This window comes from Palaemon carinicauda, chromosome 44, assembly GCF_036898095.1.
Source record: "Palaemon carinicauda isolate YSFRI2023 chromosome 44, ASM3689809v2, whole genome shotgun sequence".
Lineage (NCBI taxonomy): Eukaryota > Metazoa > Arthropoda > Malacostraca > Decapoda > Palaemonidae > Palaemon > Palaemon carinicauda.
The window spans coordinates 35,968,595-35,982,973 of NC_090768.1; the positions used below are offsets into that span (position 1 = coordinate 35,968,595).

The following is a 14,379-nucleotide window of genomic DNA, read 5'->3' on the forward strand; positions in this document are numbered from 1 at the left end:
AGAGTGGACGAGTCTGCCAAAAGCGGACTTAGGGGGAATGGCAAAAGGAAAGAGAGAGAAAAGAAAAAAAAGGGGAAAGAGAAAAAGAAGATGACGACGAAGACACACACGTCACTGGAAGGTTGTGTGTTGGTGGCGACGACTGTGGAAGGGGGGGAGGGGAGGGGGTGGTAGTTAGTTGGGGGGGGATGGGTAGGGTAGGAGTAAGGAGGAGGTGGTGAAGGAGGCCGAGGCAGGACCAAGCATAGATCGAAGACGGTGGTGGCCGCAGTAGAAATGCCTTTTTATGTGCGTGTGCGTCTCGCCAGGCCAGCTGGAGAAGTTCTGGCAAGGGACCCACACACACACACTCGCCGCGCCTGGAATAGATGCTGGAATAAGGGTCTCTCTCTCTCTCCCACTCCCCCTCTTGTCGGGATGGGAACTGGTTCCCCTCAGGGGGGCTAGGGAAAAGGAGGAGGGGGACGCTCACATGAAGATGGGTCGCGAGAAAGAAAGAAAGAGAGAGAGAGAAATTATATATATATCTATATGACGGAAGGGATTTTAAAAAGAAACGGAAGATGAACGATTACCAAAGGGAACAAGGTTTTGTACTTGCTTTCTGTAATTATCATAAGGGGACAATCAGCAAGGATAATAAACGAGGGAAGATGTAAATGCGGAAAGAAAAAAGAGACGAGGAGAGGGCGAGAGGAATTAAGAAAGAAGGGATCTTGCTTGTTTTCTTGAAGGAAGAGGGGGAAACTCTGAATAGGAAGAGAAAATTGATAGCAATAAGTCGGTGTTGAAGTGAAAAGCAGAAAGAGGAAAGAAATGAGCTGTGTTTAAATAATAGAGGGTCGTGCTGCGAGGGAAAGGGTCCGCTCTAGATGAAGCAAACAGAACACCTCCTTTTTTTTCCAAACTGGGACCCTCTCTTTTTATTTTTTATTTTTTTCTTCTTTCGAGTCTCTCTCTCTCTCGCCCACACTTCTAATACAATATCCAAAATGATTCGTCATTTTAAACTCACCAAGAGGAAGAAGAAGAAGAAGAAGGGAGAAGAATATAAAGGATCATGTTCTGGAAAAAGTTGTACCTAATAACACGGGGAAATGGACCGAGGAAGATTGCATCGTAATTGACGAACCATCAGGGTTTATAAAGATTATGAAATCACTGTTGTTGTAATTACGATTCTTTTGAACATACGCACAAGGAGAGTGCGGGGTCAGGAGAGAGGTAGAGGGTAGGAGGGATGAAGATGAAAAGGAAAAAAAATGAGAATAAATTGCGGAAGATAAGGAGAATAAGGTGATAGAAGAGAGAGAGAGAGAGAGAGAGAGAGAGAGAGAGAGAGAGAGAGAGAGATGTTGGATATATGCATCAGCACCCAAAGTTAAGCCGAGTTTGTATTGACTGTCATCAAATGTTTCGAGAGAGAGAGAGAGAGAGAAGAGAGAGAGAGAGAGAGAGAGAGAGAGAGAGAGAGAGAGAGAAAGCAGTGTCAGAACAAAGGAAGTAAGGGGAAGCGTCTCTGAATGCTGGATGAATGCAATGGACGAGAGCGAGAGGGGAAAAGCCGGAAAATGCAACCGGAGAGAGGCAAGGGCTTGGGAGAGAGAGAAAGAGAGAGTTGAAAGAAGGAAAAGAATGAGAGAGTGAGAGGGGACACTAGCTTGCACATGCTTTACGGAGAGATGCTCAGAGGGAGAGAGGGAGAGAGACTTTAATGCTTAAGAAGAAATTAGGAGAGAGAGAGAGAGAGAGAGAGTGGGGGGGGGGTTAACCACTTTGATGAAGTTGTTAGTGAAGGTGCTAGTAGAGATATGATGAATGGCGGTAGAAGTGGTGAGAGAGAGAGAGAGAGAGAGAGAGAGAGAGAGAGAGAGAGAGAGAGAATTGATGTGTGAAATTTTTATCGGGACAGAAAGAGAGAGATCGAATGTGTGAAATAGCTATAGTGACAGAGTGCGAAAGATTCATGAAATTGATGTGTGAAATATCTTGAGAGAGAGAGAGAGAGAGAGAGAGAGAGAGAGAGAGAGAGAGAGAGAGAGAGAGAGAGAGAGAGAAATTAATATAACAACGTCGAGATGGAGAGAGAGAGAAAGAGATTGAATGTTTACTTACGTTTTAAGCGAAAACTTAGTTAATGTAATGAGATGCTCTCGACGGATGGAGAGAGAGAGAGAGAGAGAGAGAGAGAGAGAGAGAGAGAGAGAGAGAGAGAGAGAGAGAGAGAGAGAGAGAGAGAATAAAAAAGGGGGAAAACAAGGGAACCACAAGAGCATCAAAAGAGCTTAATGGAAAGTTGATTTTAAAAAGATAAAAAAAAAACCGGGAACGCGAACGAGAGAGAGAGAGAAAGAAATTAAAGAAGCCAGAGAAACAAAGAAAGCAGGGAGAGGTGAGCTAGAAAATGAATGGTTGAAAGAAAATTAGATTACGTTTAATTACCATAAAGGAAAAAAAACTGGGGAAAAAGGAACATGAAATTCAATACTCGTACATATTGGCTGAAGGAAGACAGACGAAGGAAAGGGGACATATTAGTTTTTTAGGGGAGGGGGAGGGGGGGGGGTTATTGTTTAAGTGGCGATACATAAAGCAAGGGGAGGTTTTGATCCAAGACGGAATAAGGTATGATCGATTCTTTACCAAAGATGCCAAATTGAGAAACGCTATCTTTTGCGACACAATTGAAGGACTTTCGTCTCTCGTAGCAGCTAAAAAAAAAAAAAAAAAAAAAAAAAAAAAAAAAAAAAAAAAAAAAAAAAAAAAAAAAAAATGTAGCGACATTTGATTTGCAACGTCATGGCTGCTTGTGCTTTTAAGTTTTTATTTATAGTCTGTATCATTTTCATTGGGTTTCTTCCTTAGTTTCGGGAAATGGCGTGGAATACTGGTATTATTTTCATTGAGTTTCTTCCTTAGTTTTGGGAAATGGTGTGGATTATCGGTATTATTTTCATTGGGTTTCTTCCTTAGTTTCGGGAAATGGCGTGGAATACTGGTATTATTTTCATTGAGTTTCTTCCTTAGTTTTGGGAAATGGTGTGGATTATCGGTATTATTTTCATAGAGTTTCTTCCTTAGTTTTGGGAAATGGTGTGGATTATCGGTATTATTTTCATTGGGTTTCTTCCTTAGTTTCGGGAAATGGCGTGGAATATCGGTATTATTTTCATAGAGTTTCTTCCTTAGTTTTGGGAAATGGTGTGGAATATCGGTATTATTTTCATTGAGTTTCTTCCTTAGTTTCGGGAAATGGCGTGGAATACTGGTATTATTTTCATTGAGTTTCTTCCTTAGTTTTGGGAAATGGTGTGGATTATCGGTATTATTTTCATTGAGTTTCTTCCTTAGTTTCGGGAAATGGTGTGGAATATCGGTATTATTTTCATAGAGTTTCTTCCTTAGTTTTGGGAAATGGTGTGGAATATCGGTATTATTTTCATTGAGTTTCTTCCTTAGTTTCGGGAAATGGCGTGGAATATCGGTATTATTTTCATAGAGTTTCTTCCTTAGTTTTGGGAAATGGTGTGGAATATCGGTATTATTTTCATAGAGTTTCTTCCTTAGTTTTGGGAAATGGCGTGGAATACTGGTATTATTTTCATTGAGTTTCTTCCTTAGTTTTGGGAAATGGTGTGGATTATCGGTATTATTTTCATTGAGTTTCTTCCTTAGTTTCGGGAAATGGTGAGGAATATCGGTATTATTTTCATAGAGTTTCTTCCTTAGTTTTGGGAAATGGTGTGGAATATCGGTATTATTTTCATTGAGTTTCTTCCTTAGTTTTGGGAAATGGTGTGGATTATCGGTATTATTTTCATTGGGTTTCTTCCTTAGTTTTGGGAAATGGTGTGGATTATCGGTATTATTTTCATTGGGTTTCTTCCTTAGTTTCGGGAAATGGCGTGGAATACTGGTATTATTTTCATTGAGTTTCTTCCTTAGTTTTGGGAAATGGTGTGGATTATCGGTATTATTTTCATTGGGTTTCTTCCTTAGTTTCGGGAAATGGCGTGGAATACTGGTATTATTTTCATTGAGTTTCTTCCTTAGTTTTGGGAAATGGTGTGGATTATCGGTATTATTTTCATTGGGTTTCTTCCTTAGTTTTGGGAAATGGTGTGGATTATCGGTATTATTTTCATTGGGTTTCTTCCTTAGTTTCGGGAAATGGCGTGGAATACTGGTATTATTTTCATTGAGTTTCTTCCTTAGTTTTGGGAAATGGTGTGGATTATCGGTATTATTTTCATTGAGTTTCTTCCTTAGTTTCGGGAAATGGTGTGGAATATCGGTATTATTTTCATAGAGTTTCTTCCTTAGTTTTGGGAAATGGTGTGGATTATCGGTATTATTTTCATTGGGTTTCTTCCTTAGTTTCGGGAAATGGCGTGGAATATCGGTATTATTTTCATAGAGTTTCTTCCTTAGTTTTGGGAAATGGTGTGGAATATCGGTATTATTTTCATTGAGTTTCTTCCTTAGTTTTGGGAAATGGCGTGGAATACTGGTATTATTTTCATTGAGTTTCTTCCTTAGTTTTGGGAAATGGTGTGGATTATCGGTATTATTTTCATTGAGTTTCTTCCTTAGTTTCGGGAAATGGCGTGGAATATCGGTATTATTTTCATAGAGTTTCTTCCTTAGTTTTGGGAAATGGTGTGGAATATCGGTATTATTTTCATTGAGTTTCTTCCTTAGTTTTGGGAAATGGCGTGGAATACTGGTATTATTTTCATTGAGTTTCTTCCTTAGTTTTGGGAAATGGTGTGGATTATCGGTATTATTTTCATTGAGTTTCTTCCTTAGTTTCGGGAAATGGCGTGGAATATCGGTATTATTTTCATAGAGTTTCTTCCTTAGTTTTGGGAAATGGTGTGGAATATCGGTATTATTTTCATTGAGTTTCTTCCTTAGTTTTGGGAAATGGCGTGGAATACTGGTATTATTTTCATTGAGTTTCTTCCTTAGTTTTGGGAAATGGTGTGGATTATCGGTATTATTTTCATAGAGTTTCTTCCTTAGTTTTGGGAAATGGTGTGGATTATCGGTATTATTTTCATTGGGTTTCTTCCTTAGTTTCGGGAAATGGCGTGGAATATCGGTATTATTTTCATAGAGTTTCTTCCTTAGTTTTGGGAAATGGTGTGGAATATCGGTATTATTTTCATTGAGTTTCTTCCTTAGTTTCGGGAAATGGCGTGGAATACTGGTATTATTTTCATTGAGTTTCTTCCTTAGTTTTGGGAAATGGTGTGGATTATCGGTATTATTTTCATTGAGTTTCTTCCTTAGTTTCGGGAAATGGTGTGGAATATCGGTATTATTTTCATAGAGTTTCTTCCTTAGTTTTGGGAAATGGTGTGGAATATCGGTATTATTTTCATTGAGTTTCTTCCTTAGTTTCGGGAAATGGCGTGGAATATCGGTATTATTTTCATAGAGTTTCTTCCTTAGTTTTGGGAAATGGTGTGGAATATCGGTATTATTTTCATTGAGTTTCTTCCTTAGTTTTGGGAAATGGCGTGGAATACTGGTATTATTTTCATTGAGTTTCTTCCTTAGTTTTGGGAAATGGTGTGGATTATCGGTATTATTTTCATTGAGTTTCTTCCTTAGTTTCGGGAAATGGTGTGGAATATCGGTATTATTTTCATAGAGTTTCTTCCTTAGTTTTGGGAAATGGTGTGGATTATCGGTATTATTTTCATTGGGTTTCTTCCTTAGTTTCGGGAAATGGCGTGGAATATCGGTATTATTTTCATAGAGTTTCTTCCTTAGTTTTGGGAAATGGTGTGGAATATCGGTATTATTTTCATAGAGTTTCTTCCTTAGTTTTGGGAAATGGCGTGGAATACTGGTATTATTTTCATTGAGTTTCTTCCTTAGTTTTGGGAAATGGTGTGGATTATCGGTATTATTTTCATTGAGTTTCTTCCTTAGTTTCGGGAAATGGTGAGGAATATCGGTATTATTTTCATAGAGTTTCTTCCTTAGTTTTGGGAAATGGTGTGGAATATCGGTATTATTTTCATTGAGTTTCTTCCTTAGTTTTGGGAAATGGTGTGGATTATCGGTATTATTTTCATTGGGTTTCTTCCTTAGTTTTGGGAAATGGTGTGGATTATCGGTATTATTTTCATTGGGTTTCTTCCTTAGTTTCGGGAAATGGCGTGGAATACTGGTATTATTTTCATTGAGTTTCTTCCTTAGTTTTGGGAAATGGTGTGGATTATCGGTATTATTTTCATTGGGTTTCTTCCTTAGTTTCGGGAAATGGCGTGGAATACTGGTATTATTTTCATTGAGTTTCTTCCTTAGTTTTGGGAAATGGTGTGGATTATCGGTATTATTTTCATTGGGTTTCTTCCTTAGTTTTGGGAAATGGTGTGGATTATCGGTATTATTTTCATTGGGTTTCTTCCTTAGTTTCGGGAAATGGCGTGGAATACTGGTATTATTTTCATTGAGTTTCTTCCTTAGTTTTGGGAAATGGTGTGGATTATCGGTATTATTTTCATTGAGTTTCTTCCTTAGTTTCGGGAAATGGTGTGGAATATCGGTATTATTTTCATAGAGTTTCTTCCTTAGTTTTGGGAAATGGTGTGGATTATCGGTATTATTTTCATTGGGTTTCTTCCTTAGTTTCGGGAAATGGCGTGGAATACTGGTATTATTTTCATTGAGTTTCTTCCTTAGTTTTGGGAAATGGTGTGGATTATCGGTATTATTTTCATTGAGTTTCTTCCTTAGTTTCGGGAAATGGTGTGGAATATCGGTATTATTTTCATAGAGTTTCTTCCTTAGTTTTGGGAAATGGTGTGGAATATCGGTATTATTTTCATTGAGTTTCTTCCTTAGTTTTGGGAAATGGTGTGGATTATCGGTATTATTTTCATTGAGTTTCTTCCTTAGTTTCGGGAAATGGTGAGGAATATCGGTATTATTTTCATTGAGTTTCTTCCTTAGTTTTGGGAAATGGTGTGGATTATCGGTATTATTTTCATTGAGTTTCTTCCTTAGTTTCGGGAAATGGTGTGGATTATCGGTATTATTTTCATTGAGTTTCTTCCTTAGTTTCGGGAAATGGTGTGGAATATCGGTATTATTTTCATTGAGTTTCTTCCTTAGTTTCGGGAAATGGTGTGGATTATCGGTATTATTTTCATTGAGTTTCTTCCTTAGTTTCGGGAAATGGTGTGGAATATCGGTATTATTTTCATTGAGTTTCTTCCTTAGTTTTGGGAAATGGTGTGGATTATCGGTATTATTTTCATTGAGTTTCTTCCTTAGTTTCGGGAAATGGTGAGGAATATCGGTATTATTTTCATAGAGTTTCTTCCTTAGTTTTGGGAAATGGTGTGGAATATCGGTATTATTTTCATAGAGTTTCTTCCTTAGTTTTGGGAAATGGTGTGGAATATCGGTATTATTTTCATAGAGTTTCTTCCTTAGTTTCGGGAAATGGTGAGGAATATCGGTATTATTTTCATAGAGTTTCTTCCTTAGTTTTGGGAAATGGTGTGGATTATCGGTATTATTTTCATTGAGTTTCTTCCTTAGTTTCGGGAAATGGTGAGGAATATCGGTATTATTTTCATAGAGTTTCTTCCTTAGTTTTGGGAAATGGTGTGGAATATCGGTATTATTTTCATTGAGTTTCTTCCTTAGTTTCGGGAAATGGTGAGGAATATCGGTATTATTTTCATAGAGTTTCTTCCTTAGTTTTGGGAAATGGTGTGGAATATCGGTATTATTTTCATTGGGTTTCTTCCTTACTTTTAGGAAATATTTTTTGGATAATCTGTATCATTTTCAATTTTTTTTTTATTAAGTTTAGGAAATGTTTTGTGAATTATCCGGTATCATTTTCATTGGGAGTTTGCATTAGTTTTAGGAAATGTTTTGTGGATAATCGGTATCATTTTCATTGGGTTTCTTTCTCATTTTTAGGAAATGTGGATTATCGGTATAAGTTTTGTGGATAATCGGTATACCTTCATTTTTTTTTCATCAATTTTAGGGATTTACTTTTTTTGTTTCGATTATCCGGTATCATTTTCATTGTTTTTTATTTTTTCTTTAGTTTTAGTAAATGTTTTGGGATTATCCGGTATAATTTTCATTTGGTTTCCTTCAAATTTTTAGGAAATTTGTGGATTATCCGGTAAAAATTTCATAGTTTCTTCCTTATTTTTAGGAAATGCAGATAATCGGTATCATTTTCATTGGGTTTGTTCCTCATTTATAGGAAATTTGTGTAATCGGTATCATTTTCACAGGATTTCTTCCTTTTCCCAAAGACGTGTTTTGTGACTTACTTATGAGAAAGACGACTTAGTAAGAAACGAGATTTCTTACACCTGTAATTTGTATTTCGTGTTCATTATTACTCCAAGGGAAGATGTTTCATTCATATCCTTTCAAATGTCGAAATGGGTGTTAATAAGAGCTGTCAAAAGTGTTTAGTAGCTTAAGACAAGAATAATCCATTTCAGATCTGCAATGATTCGAGTAAAGTCTTGACCGAATTACTTGAGTTTGCATTAGAAATTGTAAGAGAACTTTAAAATTGAACTCAAGAACAGTCAAAAGTGGAGTTAGTAACGCAAAAATAATCCATTTCAGATCTGCAATTATTCGACTAAAGTTTTGACCGAAATGCTTGAGTTTGCGTTAGAAATTGTTAGTAGAACTATTAAATTAAACTTGATTGAACTTAATAAGGGCAGTCAAAGGTGGAGGAGTTGGCGTTAGAAATTCTTAGTGAACTTGTAAATCAAACTTGGTTAAACTTAGTAAGAGCTGTCAAAAGTGGAGTTAGTAGTTTAAGACAAAATTAATCCCTTTCAGATTATGCAATTGTTCGACTAAAGTTTTGACCAAAATGCTTGAGTTTGCATTAGAAAATCTTAGTGAACTTGTAAATTAAACTTTATTAAACCTATTAAGAGCTGTCAAAAGTGGAGTTAGTAGTTTAAGACAAAATTAATCCACTTTCAGATTATGCAATGATTCAACTAAAGTTTTGATCGAAATGCTTGAGTTTGCATTAGAAATTGTTAGTAGAACTTGTAAATCAAACTTGGGTAAACTTAGTAAGAACTGTCAAAAGTGGAGTTAGTAGTTTAAGATAAAATTAATCCCTTTCAGATTATGCAATTATTCGATTAAAGTTTTGACCGAAATGCTTGAGTATGCATTGGAAATTGTTAGTAGAACTTGTAAATCAAACTTGCTTAAACTTAGTAAGAGCTGTCAAAAGTGGAGTTAGTAGTTTAAGACAAAATTAATCCCTTTCAGATTATGCAATGATTCGACTAAAAGTCATGACTGAAATGCTTGAGTTTGCATTAGAAATTCTTTGTAGTACTTGTAGATTAATCTTACAAACATTTCACTCAGGTCATACAACCAACATGATTATCCTTCTTACATACAAGATTTATCAAAGTCAACACATTTTTCTATAATCCGAGGGAAGCTACTTCGTGATTAATTATCCCGCCATGTTGGTCCGCCGTTCCTCACAAGGTTCACTAATGGTTGTGGATTTCCGCTACGTTTTATTTTAAGGCTTCCACTGTTCTTTGTCTCTTAGATTTAGACCATTTTCCTTTTTTTGTCTGTCTTCTACATACATTTTCATCTTTGTTATTCTACAATTTCTTCATTATATTTCCGCCAACGACGTTGGAATGTTGTGTTTTCGCCCCTGTTTGTGTGTTTGTTTGTTTGGGAACAGCTTCCTGGTAATAATTTTAATCTTAATGACACTTGCAGGGATTAACTGGTATGTAAAAAACTGGAAATTATCAAATCTTTGAAGGTACAGGTCAAAGGTCAAGCAAAATAGCCAATTCACGTAATCAGCCATAAGTTTGAACATCGTTGTCACAGAGACTTCAAACTTGCTTCATATTTAAGTGTATGAAAATCCACGCCAATTAACGCATGTTAAGGTCAAAGGTCAAGGTCTAGCAAAAGGTTGAGAAATAAGCTGCCGCGGCGGAGGTCTGCGCTCTACTGGGTGCCCCTCTAGTCTATTTTTTTTTCCACACATGACCTTGTGTTTTAACGTGGGACTACCTTAACGTGGTGAAATAACCATTCTACAGGTCTCTCTCTCTCTCTCTCTCTCTCTCTCTCTCTCTCTCTCTCTCTCTCTCTCTCGTTCCTGTGATCTTTTAATTTCGATATACTGTATATTTTTGTGCTTATTTCTTCATTTTTGTCCTTTAAATTCTTGGAAGATACACAATTAATCTTAGAGCAACATTAGAGATAGAAGTGTAAATACTACTGTTTTTTATTATAGTTGATTAGATATTTCCATTTTTAGTGCTTGGTTGGACACAACGAGGTTCGTATCCCACAACAGGTGCGTAAGACCAACTCCATTATCAGTTGGTTGGTTTTTCTTTAATATTATAAAACTTGTTTCCTGCGTTCAACTTGGTTCTATAAAGGTACCGTTTTTCTAAAAAAGAAAAAAAAATTCCATGGCAAGCCTGCGTTAAGTGAACGACTCCATAATGTTATTTTTTCCAATCAATTTATATTAGTTTTTATTTGTACTTTTTTTCGTCGTTATCTCTTTTATAAAATAAAGTACAAGTGTCTGGATATACATGGTGGTCCAAAAAATATAATTGTATGTATATGTAATTTCAAAATAAATGTAATAATTTACTGTCCACCTACTTTTTGACCTCCATATATATATATATATACATATATATATAATATAAATATATATAAATATATATAAATATATATATATATATATATATATATATATATATATATATATATATATATATATATATAATATATATATAGTCCCTCGAGTAATAGGGAGATGGGTATTCATACTCTTGTTCGTGTATGTGTGCATATCTATCCAAATATTTGGCTGTCATTTTTGACGGGTCGTGTATACTATTTTCGAATATTGCATAAAGTATCTTTTTCTACGAGATATGCAAGTTTAAATGTACTCTGGTCCCAGCATCCAATTCTCACGTGAGAGAAATCCCTCCTGTCGTATTAAGAAAATATAAATATAGTAATTATAATACGTAAACATGGCACTATAGTAAATTTTTTTTAGTGAGGCAGATTTGCACCGACTCGCAGGGGTGCCCTTTTAACTCGGAAAAGTTTCCTGATCGCTGATTGGTTGGACAAGATAATTCTAACCAATCAGAGAACGGGAAACTTTTCCGAGCTAAAAGGCCACCCCTGCGAGTCGGTGCAAATCTGCCTCACTAAAAAGAATTGACTATAGTTATCAATGATGCTTTCATTTATTGAGTAAACTACGGGAGAAAAAAATAAATGCTAATTTTCTAGATTGCATGATTCTTTTGATTGGATATACATTCAATATCTTAAGACATAAGATTATTATATATGTATGTCATCGTCATCAGCCGTTGCTAGTCCCTTGTAGGAAAAAGGCTTCAGAATTGTTCTTCCACTGCTGTCTGTTCATGGACTTCCAATAGGAGTCTAGACCCGTAAATTAATCTAGTTCGTCAATCCATTGTCTTCTCTTCCTTTCCTCTGCTTCCTTTGCAATCTCAGGGTACTCATTCTGTTAGTCTTTCTGTCCATGTGTTGTCTTGTGTGTGTATGTGTATATATATATATATATATATATATATATATATATATATATATATATATATATTACTGTATATATATATATATATATATATATATATATCTATATATATATATATATATATATATATATATATATATATATTATATATATATGAATATCTATATACACACACACACACACACACATATATATATATATATATATATATATATATATATATACAGTAATATATATATATATATATATATATATATATATATATATATATATATATATATATATATATATGGCCGATGTACTGTTCAAATGTTCAAACAACAATAGTTAAGAATGAAATGGAAAATCAATACAACCACAAAATAGATGTTGAGAATGAAGCATTCTCCACCCAGTTTATCTTCGGGGAAACTGAAGGACTCTTTATCATCTCCCTCAAGGATTTTTATTTATCGAGTAAATAATCTTGGAATAAGGTGTCCGGAGGTTGTGTTTGTTAATGGGGAGGCGAAGTTGGTGGTCTCACTTTTTTGAGTTTGTCGTTATTGCGTTTAATATTATCCGTTGAGTTTTAAGGGTTTAATTATTAGAACTGTTTTGAGTTGAAGGTGGAGGTAATGCATACTATTATTGTTATTATTGTTATTATTTTATTTTTATTTTTATTATTATTAATATTATTATTTGGCTACCCCCCAAAATTGGGGGAAGTACCTTGGTATATGGATGGATTATTATTATTATTATTATTATTATTACATGTTAAGCTACAACCTTAGTTGGAAAAGCAGGATGCCATAAGCCCAGGGGCCCCAACAGGGAAAATAGCTCAATGAGGAAAGGAAAAAAGGAAAAATAGAATATTTTAAGAATAGCAATAACATTTAAATAAATATTTCCTATATAAACTATAAAAACTTTAACAAAACAAGAAAGAGAGAAATTTGATAGAATAGTGTTCCCGAGTGTACCCTCAAGCTAGAGAACTCTAACCCAAGACAGCGGAAGAACATGGTACAGAGGCTATGGTACTACCCAAGACTAGAGAACACTGGTTTGATTTTGGAGTATCCTTCTCCTTGAAGAAGAGCTGCTTACCATAGCTAAAGAGTCTCTTTTTTTATCTTTATCATTATTATAATTAATGGTAAAACTATTTTTTAATAAATAGTTGGGGATGGGTTTTTCTATACCATTTAAGGTCATTTATATTTACTTTTATTTGATTTTCGTTTTATCATTGTGTGAGTTTACAGGTATATTTTTTCTCTTGAAATTTTACGTAGCAGTGATGTCCTTAGATGGTTTGTTGTATTTTCTTTGTGCCCATATTATTGCAATTGCAAATGATAAAGCATATTGACCAAAGAAACGTACGTTTACGTAATATAGTACAAATTGTTTAGATAATTCCTTATTTATTGATAAGATAGTTTTTTTGTGTATACGTACACATGCAATTATATGTTTTCTATTGATAAGATTTTTATGCGTATATGTACACATTCAATGTTTTTTATTGATATGATAGTTTTTTTTGCGTATACGTACACATTCAATGATATGTTTTCTATTGACAAGATAGTTTCTTTGCGTATACGTACACATACAATGATATGTTTTACATTGGTGATATTTTTTTGCGTATACGTACACATTCAATGATATGTTTTCTATTGATAAGATAGTTTTTTTGTATAACACATTCAATATGTTTTCTATTAATAATATAGTTTTTTGCTTATACGTACACATGCAATGATATGTTTTCCTTTGGTAAGATATTTTTTCGCGTATAATGTACACATGCAATGATAGTTTTCTCTTGATAAGATATTTTTTGCGTATGCATACACATGTAATGATATGTTTTCCATTGGTAATATTTTTTTGCGTATACGTACACATGCAATATGTTTTCTATTGGTAATATTTTTTTGCGTATACGTACACATGCAATGTTTTCCATTGGTAATATTTTTTTGCGTATACGTACACATGCAATATGTTTTCCATTGGTAATATTTTTTTGCGTATACGTACACATGCAATATGTTTTCCATTGGTAATATTTTTTTTTTGCGTATACGTACACATGCAATGAAATGCTTTCTACACCATACAAGCAGTTTTCACATTAACATGCGTGTGTTTACACACGTCATTTCAATCATTCCAAAGGTGTAAGTAAACCTAATTTTGTCTGTCCGTGCATACGCATGCGTGTGAACAGCCTCGAAAGAATATTCCACAACGCCCCAAGATGAAACCCATGTTTGTCTTAAGAATTCGCTTCAATTCCCAAATTGCACATAGCCAAAGAAAATACGACCCTTGCATCACGAACATTTAGGATTTGTGTTCATAGTCCGTAATTATCTCTCTCGGAGGAGCGAGGAACTGTACGAATGCTTTAATGACAAAGACTCGCATGGCCAGTGGATTTAGATTATAAGGTTCTGGGTCGAAGCAGACGGAGGGGAGGGAGCCCAGAGGGGTGGAGGGAAGGTGGACCAGAAGAGGGGAAGGGGTTGGTTTTGATATGGATAAGGCAGTAGTTTACTCGGAGTCCAAGGGAAGGAAGTGATGAAGCTAAATGCATGAACTTAAATAGATGTAATTGAAGGGGACGGAACGATACAGAGAGAGAGAGAGAGAGAGAGAGAGAGAGAGAGAGAGAGAGAGAGAGAGGTGGGTATTCAGTGGAGATATTATGCAAAGGCAGTCTTGGAGATAATTATATATATATA

At 35.1% G+C, this 14,379-nt stretch overlaps 1 protein-coding gene across 1 annotated transcript in view; it reads right to left on the reverse strand.

The window, feature by feature from the left end:
* Positions 1-2,823: 2,823 nt before the first annotated feature.
* The window catches only part of LOC137634379 (putative leucine-rich repeat-containing protein DDB_G0290503), a 27,477-nt gene continuing 15,921 nt past the window's right edge, over positions 2,824-14,379 (reverse strand). Inside the window, exon 3 of the mRNA XM_068366774.1 lies at positions 2,824-7,778. Coding sequence (XP_068222875.1) covers positions 2,824-7,778 — 4,955 coding nt within the window. The remainder of the gene's footprint in view (positions 7,779-14,379) is intronic.